Source organism: Erithacus rubecula (genome assembly GCF_903797595.1).
Source record: "Erithacus rubecula genome assembly, chromosome: 1".
Lineage (NCBI taxonomy): Eukaryota > Metazoa > Chordata > Aves > Passeriformes > Muscicapidae > Erithacus > Erithacus rubecula.
Window position 1 is genome coordinate 22992767 of NC_136658.1, and position 14501 is coordinate 23007267.

A 14501-nucleotide genomic window follows, 5' to 3' on the forward strand; every position below is an offset into this window, starting at 1 on the left:
ACATTAGCCTGTAAGCAGAGAGCACTGAAAAACGTAACACAACAGCACAAAAGTGCAGCTTCTGAAAGACACTGCTGCAGTGCTGATAACTCTGCTCACAGCTGTGCATTTGTGTGTCCTCCTGGTGAAAATGTCCAGACCTCTGTCACTCAGTACTGTCCTTGCAACAAGGCTCAGCCTCCAGGATCTCTGGAGCTGCCATCATTCCTGGGCCTCCTTGGGTTAGCACTATTTTGAGGCAGACTATTCCTTATGAAGGTGAGAAGGTGATCCTGTGATCAAAATAGGACAGAGAGCTATTTTGAAGTCTGTCATGGGCACACTGTGTGAAGCCATCTGTACACGCAAAGCATGATGAAGGCAGGGATCCAGAAAGAACTGGATCCCACATTTGGCTTCACACTCATTTCTGATCCAAATACAGCCTCTCTTATATGTGGTGGTAGCTAATGTTGCCAATATTAACTATTTTATTTGAAGTCTTGCAATGTTAGGCAGTAGTCCTCCAAACACCAGCTCCTGGAGTCATGAAAATATAAAATAAAAAATGCACCTTCATCTCCCTATAGAAAATAAATTCCTTGACTTGGAGATATTAAAAAAATCTAGTACATATAAACCCAAAACATTTCTTTATTAATTCAAAATAAAAAGGCATTATTTGTTTTTAAAAATGTGATTACTTTTAAGTTAAGTTCATGATTTTTAGAGCTTGAATCATTATTTCTTAACAGTTGGAACTTACACTGCCATGTGATTTTCTAGGAAGCAGAGTGTTTACGAGATTGCAGCGCAGGAGAGCTTAGAATTTAGGATCACAGCCAGGAGAAAACACAACCTCTCTCTTGTAAATTCTGCAAAAGCAATGGCCTCCCTCAAAGTGCTGAGAGCCAGAGGTGAAGGTACCCATGGTGCCCTGCTTTTAACAAAGACACTGAATGCAGTTGGTTCTTTAACGACCTTCAGTGGAAGGACAGCCTAGAAGGACAGCCATCCACCCAGTCTCATGTAATGAGCCTTAGGAGACAGAGAAAGGGAACGAAATTCCCTTTCAGGAAAGAGAATGAAATCTTGAAATCAGACTACAAAGTCTAACAAACTCCCTGGAAAGGAGATATGATAAAATAAAATGGAACGAAAAAAAAACAGAAAATGTGGAAATTGAGTGACTACAACCAAATGGACCAAGGTGGAATAAGGGGCAGTGAAGAGGATCTATACTTTGTAAATTTAATCCAATTAAAATCCTGACATTCGGGAAAAAAGGTAAACAAAGAGTGAGGAGAAGACGGTAAGGAAATGAAAGGCTGGAAAAAGAAAATGGAGAATTCCAAAACCAAGTGAAAACACTAAAAGTGAATGGGATGAGAAGAAGTGCAGGGAAACAGACCAAAGCTTGCTCAAATAATCCTCATTAAAATCACAAGATTTCATTCCCTTACCTGAAAGGGCTTTCCTGGCTGGGCTGGAATAGTGGATTAATCCAAATCTACGTAACATTTTTTAGTCTCCAGACTTGACAACTAGACAACAGAAGCATATGTACCAGCTACCAAAATGCAATATTTGTCAAATTCTCCTTGGTGTTTCTTCCCATCACAGGAAAATGAGATGTGCATGAAACGAGGCAACAAGCACGACCCCATTAGACTATCTCAAATCTATGGCATTAGTGGCAAGTGGATACAGGTTGTTCCATGCTACCAAAAACACAAAAGAAAGCCTCAGAGAGAAACATTCAGCTGAAAAGTGCTCTTACCAGAGAGCTTCTGTGCTCTTACAAAGACACTCCCATTCCGACTCAGTTTAGACTTTGATTCCGAGCCAGAGCGGCCCAAATTAAATATTGACTTCCATTTCTTGGACTTGGTGGATAATTTCCTCCTGGAAGGGAAAAAAGTCTCAGGTGGTTACCAAATCTTAGAGATTTTACTGTTTTTATACCCTCCAAAGGCCCCTTCAAAGGCCTTGGAGCTGTGTCCCCTCAACACTTTACATTTTTTTTCTTCTCACACCTCTTTTAAGTCTAAAGTATGCAAGGCATAGCTATACAACCAGCCCTTGTTGGCTACATAGGAAGCAAGCACGCTGTAAGTTATTTATCTGTACTGCTGATTTAACTATTTCATGGATGGAAAGACACGTAAATTTTCACATGGTTGGCTCTGGTATCATGCTACAGCAACAATCAACCATGTTTGAAAGAAGAAATTTCCAAGGCTCAGGCTATCCCGCAATAAAGCAAAGTAAAATTGCCTTTTTAATAGGTTTTAATGACACAATGTATGATAAATTCCAGGGAACTGATGGAACTGGTACTGTTTCTCAGTGCACAAAGTTAGGCTTTAAAGGCTTTTAAAGTTAGGCTTTTAAAATTAAAAGGATTCCTTAAGGCAAACTATTAATGCTTCTCAGGCCAACATTTATTTTATCACAGGTGTTATATACTCATATGCAAGTATAATGTACTAATCAAACAGGAGGAGGTTTAAGGGAAATAAATCAGTTTCTTATAACTGTCAGAGGAAGTGGGACACCAGTTCCCTATGTCTCTTTGGAAATCCCAGCCTTTGCAGAAAGAAACTGCTTGTCCTAATGCAATTTTTTTCTTGTATGCGTATTTCTTCACGACACCCTGTTTCACTTCCTTCATGCTCATTCTGACTCCTCTTTCCATCTCCCCTCTTTCAGAGCAAGAATTCTTTTATCTTCCTGTCTCGCTCTCTATATTGGGCTTTCTATCCCCATATTTCTGCTTTTCTTTCTGATGAGTACACAGAGAAGCACATATCATCTTACAAAGGGGACTGATCCTATCTTGGGGATAGGATTTTTCTCTTCAAATGAGAAAGGAGAAGGCACTTTAGAGGGACAAACATCCTTTTGTCTTAAGCTGGTTATCCTCTTGCCAGTATTCTATTAGATGACTCCTTTTTGCTTTAATACATAAAGTGCCAATAAATATTTTTGTTCTGGTGATTTCTGGGTCAGTAGATTAATGAGTCTCCTGTTGCAGAGGGCATAATCTATCAAAACAGGCAGTAGAGTGGCTATATATTAACAGTTAGATAGATCAATAGATAAATACTAATTCTGGGCAGCTGTGCCAACAACTGCAGCAATCTCAGCTGAAATCAGACTCTTCTCCTGGCATAGACATAGCTGGCATAGGTGCCACTATGTAAATATCTCTTCATGCTGGGAGTGAAAATGAGCCTTCCTTCTTGGCTGTAATTGCAGAGGAACCAGGAGAATGAAGAATCTGAAGCAGGTCAGTGGCACCAGGTATGCCCTGGACCAGCCACCAACAGGTGGAACTCGTAGATGAGCTGGGCCCAACCTGCTCCATGCTCATCCCATGTTTAGCCAATTTCTGAGCTGGCACAAGGATGCAAAGACAATTCATCTGTCCTACCGTAAGGTTCTGCCCTGATGGAGATGAGAACTAGTGAAGTTATGAACTCAGCACCTGCAATACTTCTCAGGAGTAGCTCTGCCTTTTTAGAGGACACTGAATTTTCTTTGGATAGTGGCAGTAGATTTATATGAGTGCTTGTGTGGGGGTATTAAATTAACCAAACCATCAGTCCAAATCACACTGGGGAGCCTTTTTTGTTTGTGCTTTAAACTCCTTGTGGCTAGTAGGAGGCTAGTATTCAAAAAAAAAAAAACAACTTACTTGCTGTCAGGAAGGTCAACAACTGTGTGGAAGAGGGACCCAATTACAGGCACAATCTCAGGCAAGCTATTCTCTCTCCTCTCCTTCCGAGCAGGATGGGATGCAGACAGACTCCGTGCCTGGGCTTCTTCTAGGCTCACCAGTTTCATTGGCAGAGAGGCTGAGGGGAGGGTCAAACTTTTCACAACTGATGCACTCTCTAAAAAACAAGAAAGTACATTCCAGCCTGGGGTGAGGAGAGATGAGAGCAAGAGCTTCATGACTTTATTTGACAGGAACGTCTCCCATGGAGGGGGAAAGAAGTGGCACATGCAGGGAGAAAGGCTTTTTGTCAGATAAGCCTTTCAGCTCCCCAGCAACCTTATCCATCTGAGTATATTCCCAGCAGGGGCCATGCCTGCCAGCCAAAGGCTGTGTTGTGTGGATTTGCTTCCTCTGCTGCAGATGCTTCTGTGTGAAGGAGGTGTCTCTGAAAACCACCAGGATTCACACATTCCCTTTACTCCTCCCTAACTCCCTTCCTCCATTCTGCCCCCACCCACCCCCAATTTTGAAGCAGTTCAGTCCCTAAACCCAATTTGTTGCCCAGTTTTTTCTCTCACTTCCACATCTTTCTCCTTGTCTTGTTTCAGGACAGGGGATTCTTCTAAAAACCAGCATTACTTTAACTTTTTAATCCATTTCAGGGCCAGAGAAAGCAGGGTCACTGATAGCCCAGGGAACTGAAAGTATTTATGAGGGCAGTGGCAAAGCCATATTAAGGTAAGGATGGGTAGAATGAGCTGACACAGGGCTGCTAAGGTAGATACTTCCTGAGTACTGAAGGTGTCAGAAATCTTTTGAGTGCATAATATGGGAATGTGCATTTTTCTGCAATTATGTAAGGTTACTGTGGATCCATGTTTTCTCACTTCCCAGTGTTTGCCAACATCACTAAACAGCAAAATCAGCATCTCTGAAAACTATTGATGTCCCAGGAAAAAAACCCAAATCTCTTTTATAAAATGTCCCCAGGAACAAGATATAAGTTTTTGGAGCACAGGATTAATTTTTTTCCTGGGAGTGCCTGGGAGTGTGACCTCTGATTTGGGTGGAAATGGTTGCAGGGCAGGTATTGTTGGAATGAGGATTTGTAACCGGGGGAATCTGAGAGAAGAGCTGAGACTGTGGTTGATGGACATAGAGAGAAAGCTTAGACCAAGATTGAGAATCAATCTGGTGATCTTCCTTTGTGGAAATGGTTAAGCCACGTGAGATCATGCAAAATATGAGACATAAGGCAACCTGAAAAAACACTAAAGGAGGCTAGTATTCAAAAAGAAAATGTTGAAAAATAAAATGAAGAAGACAAGAGAAATGAGATATTGGGCTCAAGGTGTCTTTGACAAAGTTTGTGGTGATTGCAAGGGTTACTGTGCTTGTAGTAATAGTTGAAGGGAGAGCTAAACTACATAGCAAGTGACATGGTAAGTGGCTCAGGGAGGTTGCTACCAATGTTCTCTGGACAGCTGGCTTTCCTGTTGTTATTGAAGATCTGATCCACGTGGTTCAGGATGAACTCGATCACTAATTGCTGCACACGCACCTCCAGGAAAGCTGCATCCCCATTGCAGCCGACTGCCTCAATCTCCTTTGACCTGCATGAGAAAAGAGGGATACCAGTAGTCAGCACTACCACACACAGCCCCTGGTAAAGACAGACCAGGTTTCTTCCTGCAAGCAAAGCAACAGGGATGATTTCCCCACTCTTGCTGTACTTCTTCCTCTCCTTCCCTCACAGGCCTTCACCCTCTCTCTGTCTTTTCAATCTTTTAAAAAATATTTTCTCTGTTTTCTTTGCCATCTCTGCTACTTCCTTTCCTGAATGTGCTATTTTCCCCACTTGGCTTTTACATTCTTCAGCAGGTGACTATCAAGTTGCATTCTTATCCCTTTTTCCTATTTTAGTTATTTCAAGGCAGGGCCTAAAAGACAACACAAGAGCCTTCAAATGCTGCTTCTAGATCCCTACTCAGTGCTTCAATCACCTCTCAGTGAAATCCCTTAGACCCTGCCCAGGTCTTCCCAGTGCCAATTGGTTCAATACTTTGCCATGTGCCCCAATAGTCTCTTCTCTGCCGCCCTGTGCTCCCACATTCCTTATCTTGCCAAAGTGTAGCTGAAGAAATTATCTTTGGGCAATGGTTCCTTTGTAAAGTTAATGACTGGTGCATTAGATAACAGTTTGGGCCGTTGCCAAGAGGATAACCCTGTAAGGAGACTGCAGTTGCATTGCTTTATCCTTTCTTTTCCTCCCTGGGACTTGTACTTATGAAAGATTGCAAAGGAAAAACAGGCTTCTTTTTTTTCTCTGCTTCTTTTTTTTTTTTTTTTTAATTTTTTTTTATTTTTTTTATTTTGTTTTTGACAAGGACAGATGATAGAATAAAAACATCTCAGTAGTAAAGGCCCAATTTATGATATTCAATAGAGCCAACATTTGATTCATTTTCAGAACATGCTCTGCCATTTTTGGCATTCAGAAAGATAACTCTTTATAGCATGATTTTCAGCCTGGTACCTCTCTAGCCAACGTCCTCTGCCAGCCCAGGACTACTTCAGGGCTTTGCCATCATCCCTCTCCTGTACCCCTCCCCTCCTCCTCCCCTCACCAGCTGCAGTCCTGGACTCTTCCTGCACAGTTCATTCCTCTAAAAGCAGAGGTATTGGATGGATGGAAAAGGAATTTTGACAAGATATAAAGTTTTTTGGGTTTTTTTTTCCCCCAGATGCTATTTTTCCTTGTTCTGCTTAGGTCTACAAGATAGCAGCCAAACTCCTGTCTGCATCTAATCCAGGCTTCTTCACAGTAGAGTGCTGGACATAACAAACATGAGAAACTAGCTGGTGGTCTTGAGATCTGACACTGGCTGCCATTTCAAGCCCAGCAAGCTCATCTCACTTTTGCACAAGCAGATCTGGGAACAGGTCTGTAATATTATTGCCCTGTTTCTCTCCCTTCTGATCCTTGCTGTCTCTCACTGCCCTGCTGCAGAAGCACTGGCATCAACAAAAAAGTCATTAGCGTTCCCAAGTTATGAGTTAAGTCCTCATTTCTAAATCTATGCTCAACTTGCAAATAACAGCTTTTTAAAATAAGAAACACACAAACCCACAAGCTTCCTTGGACACTGGCAGTGAAACCTTATTCAACCTGGAAAAAAAGCTGTTTGTTCTGCTATGCTCTTCCCTTTAGCTGTTCAACTTTTCCCATCTTTGCATTTCCCTCAGGTCATCAGTCTCAGATGCTGCCACACCCCTTGGAGCTCTGCATGGTGCTCTGGATTAGAGGAATCTCTACTGTACCTGAGGAGATTTGGAGCCCACACCAAGGCCAGGTTTCTGGTGTGCATATTGGTCATGTTGCTGAAGGAGGCCAGGTGAGTCAGGTGCTTGATCAAGTATTCCAATGTTCTGGAGTGGTTTCACATAAAGAAATAAAATGTGTCACATTACCAGTGCCTGCCTGCTGGGACAGCAAGGCTCAGAGCCAGCCCAGTCCCCTCCCCAAGTGTCTGCAATGGCACAACATAGCCCATTGCAGAGAGGAGACAGCACCAGCATTTACATGGGATGGCAGTGAATACCTGAACAGCCATACTCTGGGGTGGCCAAGGGTAGGGCATGAACCAAATTATCCTTAGCATGATGGGAGCAAAGATGATGGCAGATGGGTGGAAGAGAGAACGGGATGCTGCCAAGGTGGAGCTCTTAGCTCTTGCCCAAGCACCTCCAGCAGATCATCTTCTCCTTCTCACACTCAGGACACTGCCCAAGGCTGCCACAGCAGTCATACTTGGGGAAGGAGGATGGTAAGACTGAAGCAGGGAGACCTTGCTCTGTCTCTAATAAAGGTTTGTTCAATGATATTTAAATGCCAGATAAATTGTTGCCAGATTTGGAAATGGTGACTCAGCCTTTGGAAATTGATTTATGGAAATTAATCCCAGAGCTATTTCAGGCACTATTCCCTGATGAGAATGTGATCACCCTGCTGATCCTCAGCACCATTGTGGACACAATCTTACCTGTAATGTGATGGTGGGAGCTCCTGGATGACATTTTGAATTCGTGCCAGCTGCTCGTCCTCGGGGAAGCGTGACACTGCTTCCTGCAGGGATACAAGGAAAGAGTACACTGTACACCCTGTCAATGGACTCAGGAGGAGAAGAGGGATAAGAAGGGTCACATGGACACCCTATCTCAGAGGGAATGTTCTCTTGCTACCATATAGAGATACTGGAAGAAGAAATTTCTTTGTGTGCTCAGCACAGAAGAGATTTCCTGAACTGTTATTCAATGTTTCAGCACACCATGCCCAGACATGGTGGTCAGTATTTATGGGAGAAGGGCATTCAAGGACTTAGACCTTCAGTTACAAATTACAGGGGGGTTTTTGGCTTGTGTTGGTTTGTTTTGCTTTTCTTTTCATGGAATATTTTTTTCGTTCTTTTCCCTGTGTTTTAACTTGGCAATGATGGGTGAAATAGAAAGAGAGGAGAAACAGAGAAGTGACAGTAATAGAAAAAGCAAAAAGTAATTACACCCCCCCAAAAAATAACCTGTTAAAAATAAATGGTTTTTAAGCTCTGTGTTACAAGAGCACCTTGGATATACATGCTTCATATTCAAAATAAGCAATATTTTGACTATTATAAGAACATAGTGGAGGGGATTGTTTGTGTGGGTTTGCATCTTTCATGATGGAAGAAGTCTTAGCAGAGTCCCTGCCCAGCAGATTAATAAATTCTTATACTCAGTGTTAGACAGAATCAAGGTTATACATCTCAGTCTTGAGCAAATCTCTACAGACCAAGAGCTCAGAAAGTCATGAGAAGCTTTTGTCAGCATTCCTAGGAGTTCACTTCACTGGTATTCATCTGTTCAGCTATTCCCTTTCAATATTTGTGCTGGGGGAGGACAAGCCACCAGCCAGTTCAAACAGAGCATGACTGTCTGGGAAACTTCTTCTACCCACCCGATTGCCTCTGGAGTTTGGAGAGATTTCAAAGGAAGATGCTGCGACCCACACTGCCAGCACAAGCTTTGCCTCCAGAGAGATGTCAGCACTGCCCGGGAAGGAAAGGAAACCTTCCCAAGCCACCTGTCACTTAAACATCGCGAACCTGAAATCACCAGCCACCACTAGAGAAGCATCTTCTTGAAGCAGTCACCATGATGATACTACCACCACTGCTGGTTTTGTCACTGCCCTTTTCCCTGCAGATCAGTTCTCCTCTACAACCATCAGCTAACCAAACATTGCCAATTTCCAGGCCAGAGAAGTGATGGCAAATCAAAACAAGAGAGCTCTTGTAACCTTGTCCAAAGATGGAGAGATGGAGACTGAGAGAAATAAACACTTTAACTGGTGCATCTAAAGCATTAGATTTAAACTAGATTATACACAATATTTTCTTCCCTGATGCACATTTTAATTCCCATATTCAACCTTCTATGTCTCAAAGACCTAATGATTAGACAGCAAACAAACACCAGCTTCTTTGAGGTCCTGACCCATTCAGTCCTCCAAGCCACATGTCTGACCCACACGAGCTGTGCTTTTGACATCTGAGGAGCCCTTCAAAACTGCAGATTACAGCAGCAGAATATGGAATTCAAGGAAGAAACAATATTTCCAATTATTGTATATCTGTTCATCATGGTATGCATTTATGCCATTTAAGATTTTTTCAACTCCTCTAGTGATTCGTCGAGTGCACAATTCATGAGCCCTGGTTAACAAGTGTAATGGAGTCCAGAGAGAGAAGGTAATTGGCCTCCTAGAGCTGCTTTGCTCTGAGGGAGTACGTGGTCCCTCTATGCCCAGGCTAGAACAAGCCAAGCAGAGTCAAATTATCTGTCCTGGGAAACAAGCATCCATCACTAGAATACAAGATGGCAATCATCTGGCAAAAATTTATAGCCAGTAAGGTCATGACCAGGATGTTACAACTGAGAACTTGACATAGTGATGACCAAAAGGCCAACCTCTCCCTAATCATTAAATATTTGATTTTCCTTAGACAGAAATGTCTGAATCACTGTGGTGACTCACAGTGCAGCCTATCCCAACTCGGAGACAGCTCTGGCTCAGTCAGGCTGGGATTAGCATGTGTTCTTTATTCCTACCAGCACTTGTCTGCTGAGGTACAGCTGCCACTGCTCCCTGTTCAGACACTCCATGCACACACACCTTCCTAGTGAGTTTTCTGCTCCTTGGGGAATTGGTCTTGTTTCTTTCTTTCCTCCTGGTATCTGACTGTGCTTCCTGTCAGCCGGGTTACCAATTATAAATCCTTACTGAACAGGCTTACATGAATAATGGATTTTGTGGCTAAATGGAAAAACTGAAAAGCCGGAGATTAGAAAAGGAATCTTTTTGGTCAACACAAAGTGACAACATTTTGGGAAGCTGGCATAAGATTTTATAAAACAACTGTTCAAGGTTGACCAAAAGCATTGCACTCAAACAGAAATAATAATTTAAATTTGGAACTATTTAACCCTTTTCTGAAAGACATTTTATGTAAGTCTGATGTGTTGATGTAATGTGGAAACATTTCCTTTAGAAAGTACTTGTAAAAGAAACACTCAATTACAGACATATTTTCCCTTTTGTTTTTGAATAAAGCTATTTACCAAATGTACTACTGAAAATCTGCAAATTATCATCTCTAAATTTCACTTTTCAGCAAATATTCTTTCCTAAAAAAAGTTTCCATCTTAATGTTTCCTTCAGGACATTTTTTTTTTTACATAAATCAGTAGTGATAGACAGGAAGACACCAGCCAAATAGTTCCAACAAGAATGAGATTCATTAGTTACAGTGAAAGGCTGAAGGATACCCTGTATTTTCAAGATCCTATTCCTCCTGACAGTCCCCAGCAATCCTCCTCCATATCATCAGAATCCTTTTATCCTGAGGATGCTGGTCAACATTTCAAATCTGCTCAGGATTTTCCCTGAAGATTTGGCTATACATAACTTTGAAACAAAGACCAATCTTACTTAAAATTTGGAATTGGAACAGCAAGACACCTAACATTACTGCACATCTGTCAGGCAGCACAGCAAGCCACTCTACCCCATGATCCCCAGAAGAGTCATGTCCCTAACAGATCTCTGATTTCTTACAGCAAGCTTCCTCTTGGCTGGTCTCATCTGGCTCTGCTGCACAGCAAGCACTCTTTGCACTGATGCCTCTTCCCAGAGCAGGGAATCTTTGGAGAGCATCTCCTTCTAAGGACCCCGTGGATCTCTTCCAGTGCCTCTTGTGCCACAGCAGTGTCACTTGGAAGTGCTTGATTCAGGATAGGGGTAACTCAGACAGCAATACCTGATTTTGCAGAACTTCTCTGCAACATCTGACATTTTTGGCAATGACTGTCACCTCCTCCTCCCAAGCAAATGGGAAAGAGTAGGATGACAGAAATTTTTAACAAAGGACAGATGTGTGAAAACAATCTTTCCCATCCCCCACATCAGTCATCCTGAGAAGTTCGTGAATTCTTCTAGCTGAAAGTGCATACCTTCAGCACACAACATTTCAGTCTTGATGGAATGTAAATTTGTTGGCATCATAAAAAACTGCAAGTAGATTTAGAGTGCTAAGAAACAGGCAGCTTTAATAACAAGCATAACCTGCTGTACCACCTTTTAATAAAATATTATCTGTCATCAAAATTAGGCAAGTTTCTTAAAAATTCAGGCTTTGTGGTCTTATATTTCTGCTCCCCGACAGTCAGCTCCTAAGCTCCAACTGTATACCTGTGTATAATCTATGGCTATTTTCCAGAACCAAGTAACTACTCCTTGAATTGTAATCTCTTTAAACAAAGTTAGAGATTTCTGCTTGGCCAGTTGCCACTTTCCTCTGCCATTTTTATTTATAATGCAGTCATGATGGACCTGATATGCTATATCTGGCATAACTGATATCCTCATTTGCAGTGCAACAACAGTATGAAAAATGTGACAGATGCAGAAAAGTTGATGCTGTACACATGGGCTGGGAAATCAGTTTGTGCGGGTGTCAGGGACAGTTGGAGTGACAGGGAGGAGGAAACCACACCCCTGTGAGTATGATCACAAGCCCAGGTGACCTAGAAGACTCTCAGTGATGGACAGCAATGAGGAAAAGAAATAGAATTAATAGTGCTGGGAGGAGGTACACAGTGGGGAGAGAAAGAGGCAGCAGGGAAGCAATGCAGTGAAAAAATGAGCAAGATGTAGGGGAGGAAACAGCAGACAAACTGAGAGAAATAAACATGAAATGGTGAAAAGAAACAAGGACAGGGAAAGAGAGCCAACACAAGATGAGAAGGTAAGAGCACTGAGAAGTGTTTATATGGATAGATGGACCAGAAGCCAGGACATTGGAGTGAATCCCAAACAGCTGTCATGGAGGAATCTGTAGCACATCCACACTGCTGGAGAGGAATAAGAACAGTCAAGGGTCTCACCGTGAATTTCTCGTAGAGCTCATAAGTGAGGAGAGGGTTGGGCAGTTCCCTGAAGTACAGCTTGCAGAGTGACCCCACACAGTGGATGTCCTGGAGATAAACTTCCCTTGTCAGATCTGGGCATTGGTCAGAAACAAATTCTTGTCTGAAACAACATGGAAACATAACAATATGGGTGAATAGGAGCTGTAGCAGGCCAGTACTCCACCCTAGGTACTTGCTTACAGGTAGAGAAAAAACAAATGGGAAAGAAGAGATGTCTCTGCAGGCTGGCCCAGATTGTGTCCCAAGTTCTGGCCCTGAGGTTTCAGTCTTCATTATCCCAAACACAGGGAATACACCTCAAACTGATGTAAGGAGATTGCTTTGTCCCAAAGTGAGAGAGAGCAACTCTGAATTTGCACTGAGACCCTCCATGCCTTTCCCACTAACAGATGCAGAGGGAGATAGAGGGTTTTTGGGAGTAATCCCTAAAATGTTGTCTTCCCCATTACCACCTTCAAAGACAGTTTATCTTCTGCATCAGTGTGGAGCCCTGTTGGCCACAGTCTGTACCTGAGGGACTAATACCAAACAGGTGCTGAGCAAGGTCCCTGAATCCCTCTGACACCCCCAAACGTTGCCCTTACCTCAACTTCTGTATGTTGGATGTCACTCCTGAGAGTCGGTAGATCCCATCCACAATGCCATGAGTCTCAATGAACTCCGCACAGCTCTTCAGTACATAAGGGACTACAAGAGGAAAGCAAAATGTCCAATGAATACACAGTAACAGCTCCCACAAGTCACCACAGAGACAGTTCTATGAAAAAATAGCAGAGGCTCTCTGTGGATGCAGGGAAGGGTACAGCAATGAGAGAAATACAAATACAGGCCAAATCAAAAACACCGCCTGCAAAGTGGCCGTAAGGATATGCTGCAGTTGTGCCATGCAATGCTCATTGACATGTGACAATGACTGACCCTGAAATCACAGTAACATAGCAAAAAGAAAGGTAGGGTTTCCCCCTCTTCCTTTTTCTTCCAAAATAGAATAAAAGCTCTTTCATTCTAATTGAAAGCATGTGGTAAAGCATGAGGTCCTGGGAACCTCCATCTTCCCCACTATAGAGTCTTGCTGAATTGTGCCAAAAGGTCTCATTGGCTTGGATAAAAATCAGAGAAGCATTCACATTTCCATATAAGCCTACATACCCACAGTTTAGTGCTCATAAATCCCACTGAGGGGATATAAAGTTCAAATATTGACTAGATCTGCACACTTACAAAACCTGACATCGTCTTCAAAATAACTCCATCAGCATAGCTAGACAAAGACTTAACCAGTCCTAAAGCTGAGTGGAGAAGGAGGCACAACATTTACATCCAGACTTGGACCCAAAGTATATGCTTATTTTTTCCCCGTTATATAGGTATAAGAACCCCCCATTCTCTTGATCAGATCAAGCCTCCCTGTCCCCAGTACTATAACAACCCAAGCTATAACAATAACAGTAAGAAAGCCTTTCCTTATTAGGTGCTAGAAACTACTGTGTATTTAATGCAGTGTTTCATAGAGCCATAGGCACAAAAGTCAGTAAATCCACAAGTCAAAAGTTCCCTGCTGTAATGCTGACTCTGCTGCACTGCACCTTTCAAAAGCTGTATGGAGGAAAACCAACTAAGCCATAGATTTGACTGGAAAGCCAGGCCATAGCAATGACTGCATTTTTGTGACACCCCAGAGACACTGCCTCTGGCTGGACCTTCCCTGAGTTCTTCTGCTCAAAGTTCAGTGGTATAATGACATATTAACATGTGCTTCAGCAGATGGCATCCAGAGACAGCACTCAGATGATAGCCTGAACAAAAACTGTTGGTACATTATTAATTTTCATTATTTTATTATTTCTCATGGGAGCCACAGAGGCCAGAATCAGCTCATGGGTGCACCTATCCCGACCAAGTACTTCAGGGCACAGACTCTGGTGAGAAGGCTTCCAAGCTTGCAGCCACCTCAGTGACAGACTGCTACTGAGCCAGTCAGTCAGGGAAGTGCTGCCCCTCTGCCTCCTGACTTGCTGAGGGCGATAAAAAAGAAGTCCTTTTGTACGTCCCTTCTCTTGTCTTTTGGCCAACCCAAATGCAGGAGTACAAAGTCTCAGTGATTACTTGGAAACCTGAACAGTCCAAACAGACTAATTCTTCTCAGTCAAAGGAGCTTCTCCAAAACAACAGAGAAAAACTGACTTTATGGGCATTTTGAGCAGGCACTCATAACATGGATACATTGGTTATGCTGTGTCACACTCAAAGCCCTTGTGCTGATTCTCAAGAT

At 42.7% G+C, this 14501-nt stretch overlaps 1 protein-coding gene across 3 annotated transcripts in view; it reads right to left on the reverse strand.

Moving 5' to 3' along the window:
• ARHGAP31 (Rho GTPase activating protein 31) overlaps positions 1-14501 on the reverse strand; it is a 55239-nt gene that overhangs the window by 9394 nt on the left and 31344 nt on the right. For all 3 annotated transcript variants that reach the window (XM_079305255.1, XM_079305257.1, XM_079305256.1), the window contains exons 2-8: positions 12814-12916; positions 12185-12329; positions 7747-7829; positions 7025-7132; positions 5171-5316; positions 3680-3878; positions 1760-1884 (exon numbers count right to left, since the gene is read on the reverse strand). In XM_079305255.1, the coding sequence (XP_079161381.1) occupies positions 1760-1884; positions 3680-3878; positions 5171-5316; positions 7025-7132; positions 7747-7829; positions 12185-12329; positions 12814-12916 (909 nt within the window). The remainder of the gene's footprint in view (positions 1-1759; positions 1885-3679; positions 3879-5170; positions 5317-7024; positions 7133-7746; positions 7830-12184; positions 12330-12813; positions 12917-14501) is intronic.